The sequence below is a fragment of the Pimephales promelas genome, chromosome 11 (assembly GCF_988280905.1).
Source record: "Pimephales promelas chromosome 11, fPimPro1.hap1.1, whole genome shotgun sequence".
Lineage (NCBI taxonomy): Eukaryota > Metazoa > Chordata > Actinopteri > Cypriniformes > Leuciscidae > Pimephales > Pimephales promelas.
The window spans coordinates 24,754,967-24,768,100 of record NC_142779.1 but is presented as its reverse complement, the minus strand read 5'-3'; the positions used below and the strand labels follow the sequence as shown (position 1 = coordinate 24,768,100).

The following is a 13,134-nucleotide window of genomic DNA, read 5'->3' as shown; positions in this document are numbered from 1 at the left end:
AAGACAGCTTGAAGATGGCGTGATGGCACAGACCCCCAATCTCCGTCACTTCTGACGTAACTCGAAGTGACTACGATAGGGAACGTCTCGGTTACGTATGTAACCCTCGTTCCCTGAGTAAGGGAACGGAGACGTTACGTCTCCCTGCCACTTCTGCTGTATCGCTGGGTAGAGGCCGAGTTCAGTCTTGGCTCCTCAGCGAAGACATACTGCGGTTGCGTTCACTTCCTCCTTTTATACTCACGGAGTAGGGCGGAGTACGCTATGCAAATTTCCGCAGCCCCAAGGCATTGCATGCCATTGGCTCGTGTTTTAATACTCGAAGAGGATTGGCTTTCTATGCGAAACCCCCCAATCTCCGTCACTTCTGACGTAACGTCTCCGTTCCCTTACTCAGGGAACGAGGGTTACATACGTAACCGAGACGATTCTGATAGAGGGCCCTGAGAATTAGACCTGAGTGCAAAAATGGAGGCTCTAGACCCTTCCAGAGCTGAGATATCGAAACTCAAAATTTCGACCCGAAAAAAAAAAACGAAAGGGGTACCACTGTCGTTTTTTTTTTTTTGGGTTGAAATTTTGACTTTCTCTGATCTTCTTGAAACTCTGGATTCTGATAGAGGGCCCTGAGAATTAAACCTGAGTGCAAAAATGGAGGCTCTAGACCCTTCCAGAGCTGAGATATCGAAACTCAAAATTTCTACCCGAAAAAAAACGAAAGGGGTACCACTGTCGTTTTTTTTTGGGTCGAAATTTTGAGTTTTTCTGATCTTCTTGAAACTCTGGATTATGATAGAGGGCCCTGCGAATTAGACCTGAGTGCAAAAATGGAGGCTCTAGACCCTTCCAGAGCTGAGATATCAAAACTCAAAATTTCGACCCGAAAAAAAAAACGAAAGGGGTACCACTGTCGTTTTTTTTTTTTCGGGTCGAATTTTTGACTTTCTCTGATCTTCTTGAAACCCTGGATTATGATAGAGGGCCCTGAGAATTAGACCTGAGTGCAAAAATGGAGGCTCTAGACCCTTCCAGAGCTGAGATATCGAAACTCAAAATTTCGACCCGAAAAAAAAAAAACGAAAGGGGTACCACTGTCGTTTTTTTTTTTTCGGGTCAAAATTTTGAGTTTCTCTGATCCTCTTGAAACTCTGGATTCTGATAGAGGGCCCTGAGAATTAGACCTGAGTGCAAAAATGGAGGCTCTAGACCCTTCCAGAGCTGAGATATCGAAACTCAAAATTTCGACCCGAAAAAAAACGAAAGGGGTACCACTGTCGTTTTTTTTTTGGGTCGAAATTTTGAGTTTCTCTGATCTTCTTGAAACTCTGGATTATGATAGAGGGCCCTGAGAATTAGACCTGAGTGCAAAAATGGAGGCTCTAGACCCTTCCAGAGCTGAGATATCGAAACTCAAAATTTCGACCCGAAAAAAAAAACGAAAGGGGTACCACTGTCGTTTTTTTTTTTTTTCGGGTCAAAATTTTGAGTTTCTCTGATCCTCTTGAAACTCTGGATTCTGATAGAGGGCCCTGAGAATTAGACCTGAGTGCAAAAATGGAGGCTCTAGACCCTTCCAGAGCTGAGATATCGAAACTCAAAATTTCGACCCGAAAAAAAACGAAAGGGGTACCACTGTCGGTTTTTTTTGGGTCGAAATTTTGAGTTTCTCTGATCTTCTTGAAACTCTGGATTATGATAGAGGGCCCTGAGAATTAGACCTGAGTGCAAAAATGGAGGCTCTAGACCCTTCCAGAGCTGAGATATCGAAACTCAAAATTTCGACCCGAAAAAAAAAACGAAAGGGGTACCACTGTCGTTTTTTTTTTTTCGGGTCAAAATTTTGAGTTTCTTTGATCCTCTTGAAACTCTGGATTCTGATAGAGGGCCCTGAGAATTAGACCTGAGTGCAAAAATGGAGGCTCTAGACCCTTCCAGAGCTGAGATATCGAAACGCAAAATTTCGACCCGAAAAAAAACGAAAGGGGTACCACTGTCGTTTTTTTTTTTGGGTCGAAATTTTGAGTTTCTCTGATCTTCTTGAAACTCTGGATTATGATAGAGGGCCCTGAGAATTAGACCTGAGTGCAAAAATGGAGCCTCTAGACCCTTCCAGAGCTGAGATATCGAAACTCAAAATTTCGACCCGAAAAAAAAAACGAAAGGGGTACCACTGTCGTTTTTTTTTTTGGGTTGAAATTTTGAGTTTCTCTGATCTTCTTGAAACTCTGGATTATGATAGAGGGCCCTGAGAATTAGACCTGAGTGCAAAAATGGAGGCTCTAGACCCTTCCAGAGCTGAGATATCGAAACTCAAAATTTCGACCCGAAAAAAAAAAACGAAAGGGGTACCACTGTCGTTTTTTTTTTTTGGGTTGAAATTTTGACTTTCTCTGATCTTCTTGAAACTCTGGATTCTGATAGAGGGCCCTGAGAATTAGACCTGAGTGCAAAAATGGAGGCTCTAGACCCTTCCAGAGCTGAGATATCGAAACTCAAAATTTCGACCCGAAAAAAAAAACGAAAGGGGTACCACTGTCGGTTTTTTTTTTGGGTTGAAATTTTGACTTTCTCTGATCTTCTTGAAACTCTGGATTCTGATAGAGGGCCCTGAGAATTAGACCTGAGTGCAAAAATGGAGGCTCTAGACCCTTCCAGAGCTGAGATATCGAAACTCAAAATTTCGACCCGAAAAAAAACGAAAGGGGTACCACTGTCGTTTTTTTTTGGGGTCGAAATTTTGAGTTTCTCTGATCTTCTTGAAACTCTGGATTATGATAGAGGGCCCTGCGAATTAGACCTGAGTGCAAAAATGGAGGCTCTAGACCCTTCCAGAGCTGAGATATCAAAACTCAAAATTTCGACCCGAAAAAAAAACGAAAGGGGTACCACTGTCGTTTTTTTTTTCGGGTCGAATTTTTGACTTTCTCTGATCTTCTTGAAACCCTGGATTATGATAGAGGGCCCTGAGAATTAGACCTGAGTGCAAAAATGGAGGCTCTAGACCCTTCCAGAGCTGAGATATCGAAACTCAAAATTTCGACCCGAAAAAAAAAAAAACGAAAGGGGTACCACTGTCGTTTTTTTTTTTCGGGTCAAAATTTTGAGTTTCTCTGATCCTCTTGAAACTCTGGATTCTGATAGAGGGCCCTGAGAATTAGACCTGAGTGCAAAAATGGAGGCTCTAGACCCTTCCAGAGCTGAGATATCGAAATTCAAAATTTCGACCCGAAAAAAAAAACGAAAGGGGTACCACTGTCGGTTTTTTTTTTGGGTCAAAATTTTGAGTTTCTCTGATCCTCTTGAAACTCTGGATTCTGATAGAGGGCCATGAGACTTAGACCTGAGTGCAAAAATGGAGGCTCTAGACCCTTCCAGAGCTTAGATATCGAAACTCAAAATTTCGACCCGAAAAAAAAACGAAAGGGGTACCACTGTCGTTTTTTATGGGTTGAAATTTTGACTTTCTCTGATCTTCTTGAAACTCTGGATTATAATAGAGGGCCCTGCGAATTAGACCTGAGTGCAAAAATGGAGGCTCTAGACCCTTCCAGAGCTGAGATATCGAAACTCAAAATTTCGACCCGAAAAAAAAAAACGAAAGGGGTACCACTGTCGTTTTTTTTTTTTGGGTCAAAATTTTGAGTTTCTCTGATCCTCTTGAAACTCTGGATTCTGATAAAGGGGCCCTGAGAATTAGACCTGAGTGCAAAAATGGAGGCTCTAGACCCTTCCAGAGCTGAGATATCGAAACTCCAAATTTCGACCCGAAAAAAAAAAACGAAAGGGGTACCACTGTCGTTTTTTTTTTCGGGTCGAAATTTTGAGTTTCTCTGATCCTCTTGAAACTCTGGATTCTGATAGAGGGCCATAAGACTTAGACCTGAGTGCAAAAATGGAGGCTCTAGACCCTTCCAGAGCTGAGATATCGAAACTCAAAATTTCGACCAGAAAAAAAAACGAAAGGGGTACCACTGTCGTTTTTTTTTTTCGGGTCGAAATTTTGACTTTCTCTGATCTTCTTAAAACTCTGGATTATGATAGAGGGCCCTGAGAATTAGACCTGGGTGCAAAAATGGAGGCTCTAGACCCTTCCAGAGCTGAGATATCGAAACTCAAAATTTCGACCAGAAAAAAAAACGAAAGGGGTACCACTGTCGTTTTTTATGGGTCTAAATTTTGACTTTCTCTGATCTTCTTGAAACTCTGGATTATGATAAAGGGCCATGCGAATTAGACCTGAGTGCAAAAATGGAGGCTTTAGACCCTTTCAGAGCTGAGATATCGAAACTCAAAATTTCGACCCGAAAAAAAAACGAAAGGGGTACCACTGTCGTTTTTTTTTTTTGGGTCAAAATTTTGAGTTTCTCTGATCCTCTTGAAACTCAGGATTCTGATAGAGGGCCCTGAGAATTAGACCTGAGTGCAAAAATGGAGGCTCTAGACCCTTCCAGAGCTGAGATATCGAAACTCAAAATTTCGACCCGAAAAAAAACCGAAAGGGGTACCACTGTCGTTTTTTTTTTCAGGTCGAAATTTTGACTTTCTCTGATCCTCTTGAAACTCTGGATTATGATAGAGGGCCCTGAGAATTAGACCTGAGTGCAACAATGGAGGCTCTAGACCCTTCCAGAGCTGAGATATCGAAACTCAAAATTCCGACCCAAAAAAAAAAAACGAAGGGGGTACCACTGTCGTTGTTTTTTTTCGGGTCGAAATTTTGAGTTTCTCTGATCCTCTTGAAACTCTGGATTCTGATAGAGGGCCATAAGACTTAGACCTGAGTGCAAAAATGGAGGCTCTAGACCCTTCCAGAGCTGAGATATCGAAACTCAAAATTTCGACCCGAAAAAAAAACGAAGGGGGTACCACTGTCGTTTTTTTTTTTTCGGGTCAAAATTTTGAGTTTCTCTGATCCTCTTGAAACTCTGGATTCTGATAGAGGACCATTAGACTTAGACCTGAGTGCAAAAATGGAGGCTCTAGACCCTTCCAGAGCTGAGATATCGAAACTCAAAATTTCGACCCGAAAAAAAAACGAAAGGGGTACCACTGTCGTTTTTTTTTTTTTTTCGGGTCAAAATTTTGAGTTTCTCTGATTCTCTTGAAACTCTGGATTCTGATAGAGGGCCCTGAGAATTAGACCTGAGTGCAAAAATGGAGGCTCTAGACCCTTCCAGAGCTGAGATATCGAAGCTCAAAATTTCGACCCGAAAAAAAAAATGAAAGGGGTACCACTGTCGTTTTTTTTTTTCGGGTCAAAATTTTGAGTTTCTCGGATCCTCTTGAAACTCTGGATTATGATAGAGGGCCCTGAGAATTAGAACTGAGTGCAAAAATGGAGGCTCTAGACCCTTCCAGAGCTGAGATATCGAAACTCAAAATTCCGACCCAAAAAAAAAACGAAAGGGGTACCACTGTCGTTTTTTTTGGCTCGAAATTTTGACTTTCTCTGATCTTCTTGAAACTCTGGATTATGATAGAGGGCCCTGCGAATTAGACTTGAGTGCAAAAATGGAGGCTCTAGACCCTTCCAGAGCTGAGATATCGAAACTCAAAATTTCGACCCGAAAAAAAAACGAAAGGGGTACCACTGTCGTTTTTTTTTTGGGTCAAAATTTTGAGTTACGTTCAGACTCCCTCAAACCCCTACTAGCATAGGCCACTGGCCTCCGCTTACCTCCCACGTCCTGGGAGATCACCGCTCCGAGTCCTGTATGACTGGCGTCTATTTCAAGAAACGGGACAAACATCTCGTCGGCTGAGACAGCAGAGAATAGCCAGAGTAAGCCAAGAGTGTGTAACATTGTCACTGTTTCTGTACCACAGTCCATTATAAACCACATCATGAATACTGTTTACAAAGCCATAGTCAGGTGAGGATCAAGGGTTTTAATATATAATTTAATAAAATAATATTAATCAGCTGATTGTCTCACAAACGTAACCAGCAGCACATTTATCCCCACATACTGTAGCAAACCCATAATACAGCGAGGGAGCAGCTATATATTTTTTCTAACAGGGTAGTAATAGTTTAGCTGGCTAATATGAGCTGTTACTGTGGCTGAGCTGGGACGCGTCCGCATGAGTCCAAAGGTCGGAACTGCGCGCGCTGTTACAATCATGTCATCTCCGCATCCCATAGATACTATTTACTACACACAATAGGCTTTTTTTCTCTGATTTTGAAAAATCTTCGCGATCGACTTTAGTGATAAAAGACTTTAGTAAAAATCTCTATCGACGGGTTAGTGATTCCTGTAACGTACTGTTTTACGGTCAATGACATGAATACTAATCATCAGCTGTCTCACGAACGTAACAGCACATCTATCCCCAACATAACAAACCCATAACACAGCGAGGGAGAACTAAGTTACATGAAACAATCCCAACTACATATTTTACACCACTCACAAGGGAAAAGTCACTACTCACGGAGTGTAAGGTTAGCTTCCAGCTTTCCGCTACTTCTCTTTCAAGGTAGTGATGAAACGCGTTCTGTAGCGCTGTTTGTTCGCGTTCGGCTACGGTAGGAATATGACGTCACAACATGGCGACCTTCATAGAAGGGGATTCCCGCGGTTATGGAGCTATTAATGTCTCATTCTAAGGTAATAAAAACATTACGGTTAATTAAGTAAGTTCTTTATAGACCACTGAAAACATAGTTATGGATGTCATATTGCATTTCTGTTAATAGATACTCAACTTTGTTACACATTGCACCTTTAACAGTAGCAGCTATACAGCAGAATATACATTTATTTTTGTAGAAATGTGTTACGTCAACTGAAAATCCACAGTTGCTTGTCGTGGAAGAGCAATATGAAGATATGGAATAATCTAAAAATGAAAAAGCAACGGTGAACATGTAACACATTTCTACAAAATAAATAATGTACAAACGAAAATGCTATTTTTCTGTGTACTACAGTATTGACCTCCCATTAAATGTTAACCTATTGAAATAGGTAAGCTCAGTGTGATATACAGACAAGAAAGCAGCCAGTGTCAACAAAAAGTAGGAAAAATTGTGAAATTTAATATTTGGAAAAATCATGAAACATTTTTAACAGTGTTGCTCACGCAGTTTTGAAGCATGAAATAAATGTTTTGGGTGAGTTACTACATGTTGCAGACATGCAAGAGTTCTGATGTTCTGATGTGGCAACTGCACTTATAGTATAGAGAATGTTAAGACTGTTAGAAAAATTAGCCAAAACTGTCATTGTAAGTGTTTAACTGCGAGACTATTCAGCACAGTCCTAATAAAATTCATTGTAAAACTGTCACATCAATCTAATGAGATCTGGTCCAGCACTGGCCTCTAGTGGTCATATTGTGTTATAGTATTGTGTAATGTCGGCTATAGTTGCCTACAGTGCCACTCAGATCAATATTTCCCAGGCCCTCTTGATCTTGATCATACACGTTAAAGCTGTTATTCGTGCTGCTCCATTGATCTAGACATAAAATATGGAAACACAATATACACTCAACTGAATTTCAACACAAATACAAAATACTGCAGCAAGTAGGCTAAGAATAATACACAAGATATTAGTGTGCTGTTTGCATACTTCAGAATTGCATAGGGCTAATAATCAAATGTAGATCTCCAATGAGTTATACATATTTTACAATTTTAAGTCATGTATTTTATGCACCATCATTTAAGCAAACAATTTCAGAAATGTATCAAATAATGGACTCTCTTCTATAAGTGTTCAGGGGACGCCATCTAGTGTTTATGTAACCTGGTATTATGTATTGGTGTAGACAAAATAAATAATTACATATATTCATAGTGATCAATACACTGTTAACCCTTGGTCTATTTCTGATTGATACAAAAACAAACAAACAATTGACCTACAGGTTTTATTGTTACTGATGACATCATCAACATGTTTCTACATTGTAATAAACATCAATGTCTTTAAATAAGTCCCCCTGTGGTAAATATATTTGTTTCACTTAAAACACTTGATTTGTGATCACCAAAATTACATTTAAAAGTGTTTCCCATATTTAATAATAATGTGTTATGTGTTATATGAATATGCAAATTTGCCCCGCCTCAACTCACTCACACCAGCTCAGAGATGCACTCGTTGACGACCACACGTTGACCTGATGACCTTTTGTTCACTGCAGTTTTAAAGGGTTAGTTCACCCAAAAATGAAAATTCTTTTTTAACGACTCGCCCTCATGTCGTTCCAAGCCTGTAAGACCTCCGTTCATCTTCGGAACACAGTTTAAGATATTTTAGATTTAGTCCGAGAGCTTTCTGTCCCTCCATTGAAAATGTATGGTATACTGTCCTTGTCCAGAAAGGTAATAAAGACATCATCAAAGTAGTCCATGTGACATCAGTGGGTTAGTTGGAATGTTTTGAAGCATCGAAAATACATTTTGGTCCAAAAATAACAAAAACTACGACGTTATTCAGCATTGTATTGTTATTTTTGGACCAAAACGTATTTTCGATGCTTCAAAACATTCAAACTAACCCATTGATGTTACATGGACTACTTTGAAGATGTCTTTATTACCTTTCTGGACAAGGACAGTAAACCATACATTTTAAATGGAGGGACAGAAAGATCTCGACTAAATCTAAAATATCTTAAACTGTGTTCCTTAGGAGGTCGGAGGTCTTACAGGCTTGGGACGACATGAGTCATTAAAGGAGTAGTTTAAGTTAAAAAAAAAAAAAAAAAATTTGCTGATAATTTACTCACCCCCATGTCATCCAAGATATCCATGTCTTTCTTTCTTCAGTTGAAAAGAAATTAAGGTTTTTGATGAAAACATTCCAGGATTTTCTCCATATAATGGACTTCAATGGGAACCAAACGGTTCAAGGTGCAAATGAGAGTTTCAGTGCAAACTGCAAAATGTTCAAAGGGCTTTAAACGACACCAGACGATGAATAAGGGTCTTATCTAGCGAAATGATCGCTCATTTAAAAAATAAATAAAAAAGTTTAAGTTTTATAAGCTCAAATGCTCGCCTTGCTCTGTTCTGTGATATGCGTTTGTGACTCTCCTGTTCAAACTCGTTCGTCAAAATGAACAAATCTTTTTTCGAGTCATGACTCGAATACCCTTTTTCATCGTATGGTTTAGTTTAAAGCCCTTTGAAGCTGCACTGAAACTGTATTTTGGACCTTGAACCGTTTGGTTCCCATTGAAGTCCATTATATGGAGAAAAATCCTGGAATGCTTTCATCAAAAACCTTAATTTCTTTTCGACTGAAGAAAGAAAGACATGGACATCTTGGATGACATGGGGGTGAGTAAATTATGAGCAAACATTTTTTTAAAAGTGAACTAATCCTTAAACAATGGGATGTGATGTTCAATCAAATCAGTATACCCTACATCCTCACTCCCTTCAACAAACACAGAGGAATATTTATCCAACAACCTCCTGGCCTTTCCTTCCTGCTCCGCATTCAACAGAGGAAAATTAAGGGTCTGAACTTGTTGAGCGGCTGTTACCCCTGACTGTGACACATTACTCTGCTCAATAAAAACTGTACAATTTTGTTCTTCCTGTACTGGAGTAAACTGAATATCAAAATCCCCCCCACTGACCACCACTTCGGCCCTGTGTACAGACGCTAATCGAACATGTGGGTACAAAATAACATCACTAGTCCCCACATTCATAATTGGGACCAGCAATTGTCCTTTATCTGGGGACACTATTGCACCTATAATAAAAAGGTCAGCTGGTAAACTCCCCTCACTCTCTATCAGAGGCTCCAAAAGCAAGGACTCATTTGGCATGAGTTTAGTGTACCCACTCGCTGCACAAACCAATTGAAGCGTACCTGCTGGCACCTTGACTGGATTTTGTGCCAACAGGTTCACAAAAGACTGGTTTTGTGTATCGTACAATTGACAGATTTCCAACGCTTTTTTCAAAGAAGCCTCACATTGCTGCATCATAGAACTTTTTAAATATTGAGACCCAAATTCTTGCTTCAAAAGGTCATGACAATTTTGAATTACATTCATACCAATTAAACCAGGAACCAGTTTCTTTCTCTCCCTTGTCTCAGTGTCAAATGTGTCTTTTACCACCAATACCCCCTGTTTCGGAAGGATTTGGTCAAGGATATTAATGTCTAATTCTAGATAACCCACATATGGGATATCAAGGCCGTTTGCTGCTTTTAACACCAACCACCCACACTCCTTCAATGCATCTACATCCTTTCCTGCAATGTGCTGTTTAAAAAAACTCTCAGTTATCATGGAAACCATAGAACCAGTGTCAATCAAACTATTTATTTTCACACCCCCCATCTTCACAACCGTGACTGGACATTGACCCACTAATTTTTTAAGGATTTCTGGGCTAGTTCCTTGAACCACAGAGCCAGGTAACCCCTCACTTACTGTGTGGCTCTCCACAGCAAAGGGGGTTAGTTTAACAGCCCAGGCTTTTGAGCTTGGGGATTGGGTACATCATCCGTAGGATATCTCTGCTGCCCCCATACTTGACTGGGGTTCACAATCTCACTACAATAACGCCCAATATGTCCCACTTTCTGACACTTAAAACAAATAGGCTGTCCCGAGGGATCAAAGGAATACGATCTTCGTGGCACTCCCCGCTGCTGCCTATTAAAGGCTTGCAAATTGGACATTTGCTCAGTTAAATCACTTAATTGCTTTTGCTGGCTTTTCACCATACCAAACAGCTCTACTAACATTGGATCTGTACTCTGTTTTGCCATCACTGCTTCACTATCTATAGTACTGAGATTCTCACACCCAAACGATGTCTCCGAAACCCTCAACCCCTCACCAGCCCACTCAACAGCTTCTTTCCGGACATCAAGAAATGTTAAGCTTGGTTTCTGTCTAATCATTCTTTTTAACTCTCTACAGAGTTCTTTACTTCTCACATTCTCTGCAAATTGATCCCTAAGCATTACATCCTCTTCCGACACACCCTTTGGGTTACAACTTTTTAGTTCTTTTAACAAAGCCATTAATGCATGCGAGAACTCAATTAGTGTTTCAGTTTTTCCTTGTTGCCTTTCAAAAAACTGTCTCTGCAATGCAGTAAATGATTGAGCACTTCCAAATACTTCAAGCAAAGCTTCAAAAATTCCCTCTGGTGTGGACCGTGTTTCTTTAGATCTATACTTAATTTCCTGTTTTGCTTCACCCTCTAGATGTTCCCAAATATAATCAACTGCCTGATCTGATGTAAAGTTACGGGCCTTAAACACACTTTTCAGGTCCTCAATCCAATCACTCAAAGGTACACTTGAAGATTTACCAGTATAAACTTTACATCTCTTCTCTCTGGGAGCATACACCACCTCCACTTTAGTTGTGCTTCGTTCTTGCCGCACAGTCCCAGTATCCATTGTCCCAGTGCCCCTTGACAGTCTCTCATTCTCAATAGCCAGTCTATCCTTCTCTTCTTTCTCCCGTGCCAGTCTCCTCTTTAGATCTGCCAGCTGCTCCTGAAGTTCCTCCATTATAATCCTCTGTGTTGCAGTCCTTGGCCCCCGTCAGCTGATCGTCTTCGTCTTCACCACGGTTTTGACTTAATTTGTCCTCAAAAAAAACAAAAAACAAAACAAACAAAAAAAAAAGAAAAAAAAAAATAATAATAATAAAAATAGAAATAAGGAGTACACCTAAATTAGGGACCCCATCCTCGTCGCCAAAATTCTGTTACGTGGGTGCTTAGACAGACCACAACGTACTAGAACATTTTTATAGATACTTCTTTTATTATCAAAAAAAACTCTAAGATCAGGTTTTAAAATCCATCCACTTCAGGAAAAGCAAACAACATAACTTCTTTAAAGGAAGAAAACCAAAGAAAACTCAAAATAAATCCACTCTACATAATCAAATCAATCCAAAAAATTATAGGACAAATTAAATCAAAACCGAGGCAATCTGTTCACAACACACCAAAAATAAATCAATTCACATATCATAATACAAAAAATAATATACACGTTTAAATGAATAAACACTTCATACCTTTAAACCCATACTTTCATGCTCCGGCCGCTCTGGTTACCGGGGTTCCCGGGAGCGCTCGACGTCTACAAACACACACACACTTAAAACACCTGCACACTATCACCCGAAACCCCCCACTATCCTATCCTACTCACCCAATTCTTTCTCAGCGCCGTGTTTGTGTGGCGTCTTCCCTGCATGAGTTTGGTGCATCACTTAAATAAGTCCGTGTTTGTCCCCCTTAAATATGTGCAGTTCCTCCCCCCCCACCCCGGTTAACCAGAGCTCAATCCCACATTAGTAAAAAATCAAAGCTAGTAATAATTGCATTAAAGAGCTCTCTTAATGTAATTCTTACTAGTAAAAACTGATTTAGAGAGCTCTCTAATGTAATTCTTACTAGTAATGCAATTGCAGAGCTCTGCAATTCAATTAAAGAGCTTTGCAATTATATTCTTACTAGTAAAAATCAAATTAAAGAGCTCTCAGAGTAATTGTTATTAGTACGAATTTAATTAGAGAGCTCTATAATTTTAATTGCTACTAGTAGGAATTAAATTGTAAAGCTTGTAAAGAATTGTAAAGAATTCTTACTGGTAAAAATGCAATAATGACGATTAAGGCTGGGTACAATTTAAGCTAAAACGGCTTGCCATAAAACACTCCAGTAGCCTACCAAGTGCGCAGCCCATGCGCACGACCCATCTACGGCAAGCCCAGAGGGGAAAAACACATTGCATACACACATACAACGAGCGCCAGAACATCATTACCGGTATTATAGTAACAGACTTTGTTGGATTATGTCATGTAATATCTAACAAAGTCTCTTACGATAATAATAATAATAATAAAGTTTTTGAGGACAGTTACACTGTATTGAGACAGTTGAGAAATAGTAGGCCAAATATTTTTAGTTTTCAACAATAGGCTGGTTGTTATGTTTCTCAGTTTTGTCATAATTTTAGCAAATAATTTCTCTTATATGTTTTGAGACAGTTTTAAGACTGTTAAAACTTTTTTTTATTTAAGTAGGCATCTATTTTCTTTTTATGAAGTATTAATTTTGTTGTAGCCATATAACAGCCGATCGTCTACAGAAGGAACTGGATGAAAAATTCT

General features: G+C 39.6%; 1 protein-coding gene across 2 annotated transcripts; it reads right to left on the bottom strand.

The window, feature by feature from the left end:
- Positions 1-9,946: 9,946 nt before the first annotated feature.
- Positions 9,947-12,277, bottom strand: LOC148977188 (uncharacterized). 2 transcript variants are annotated; one of them, XM_089117215.1, is made up of 3 exons: positions 12,168-12,277; positions 12,031-12,095; positions 9,947-11,943 (listed from the first exon to the last, which is right to left on the bottom strand). In XM_089117215.1, exon 3 carries the CDS (start codon positions 11,511-11,513, stop codon positions 10,443-10,445), a length of 1,071 nt encoding a protein of 356 aa, XP_088973341.1. In that variant the 5' UTR covers positions 11,514-11,943; positions 12,031-12,095; positions 12,168-12,277; the 3' UTR covers positions 9,947-10,442. The 2 variants fall into 2 exon arrangements, with proteins under 2 accessions (XP_088973341.1, XP_088973340.1); XM_089117214.1 differs by having other exon boundaries at positions 12,031-12,277.
- Positions 12,278-13,134: the final 857 nt, after the last annotated feature.

Coding starts and splice junctions, on each gene's coding strand:
- LOC148977188 (XM_089117214.1), bottom strand. CDS start 11,513: ATGGAGGAACTTCAGGAGCAGCTGGCAGATCTAAAGAGGAGACTGGCA.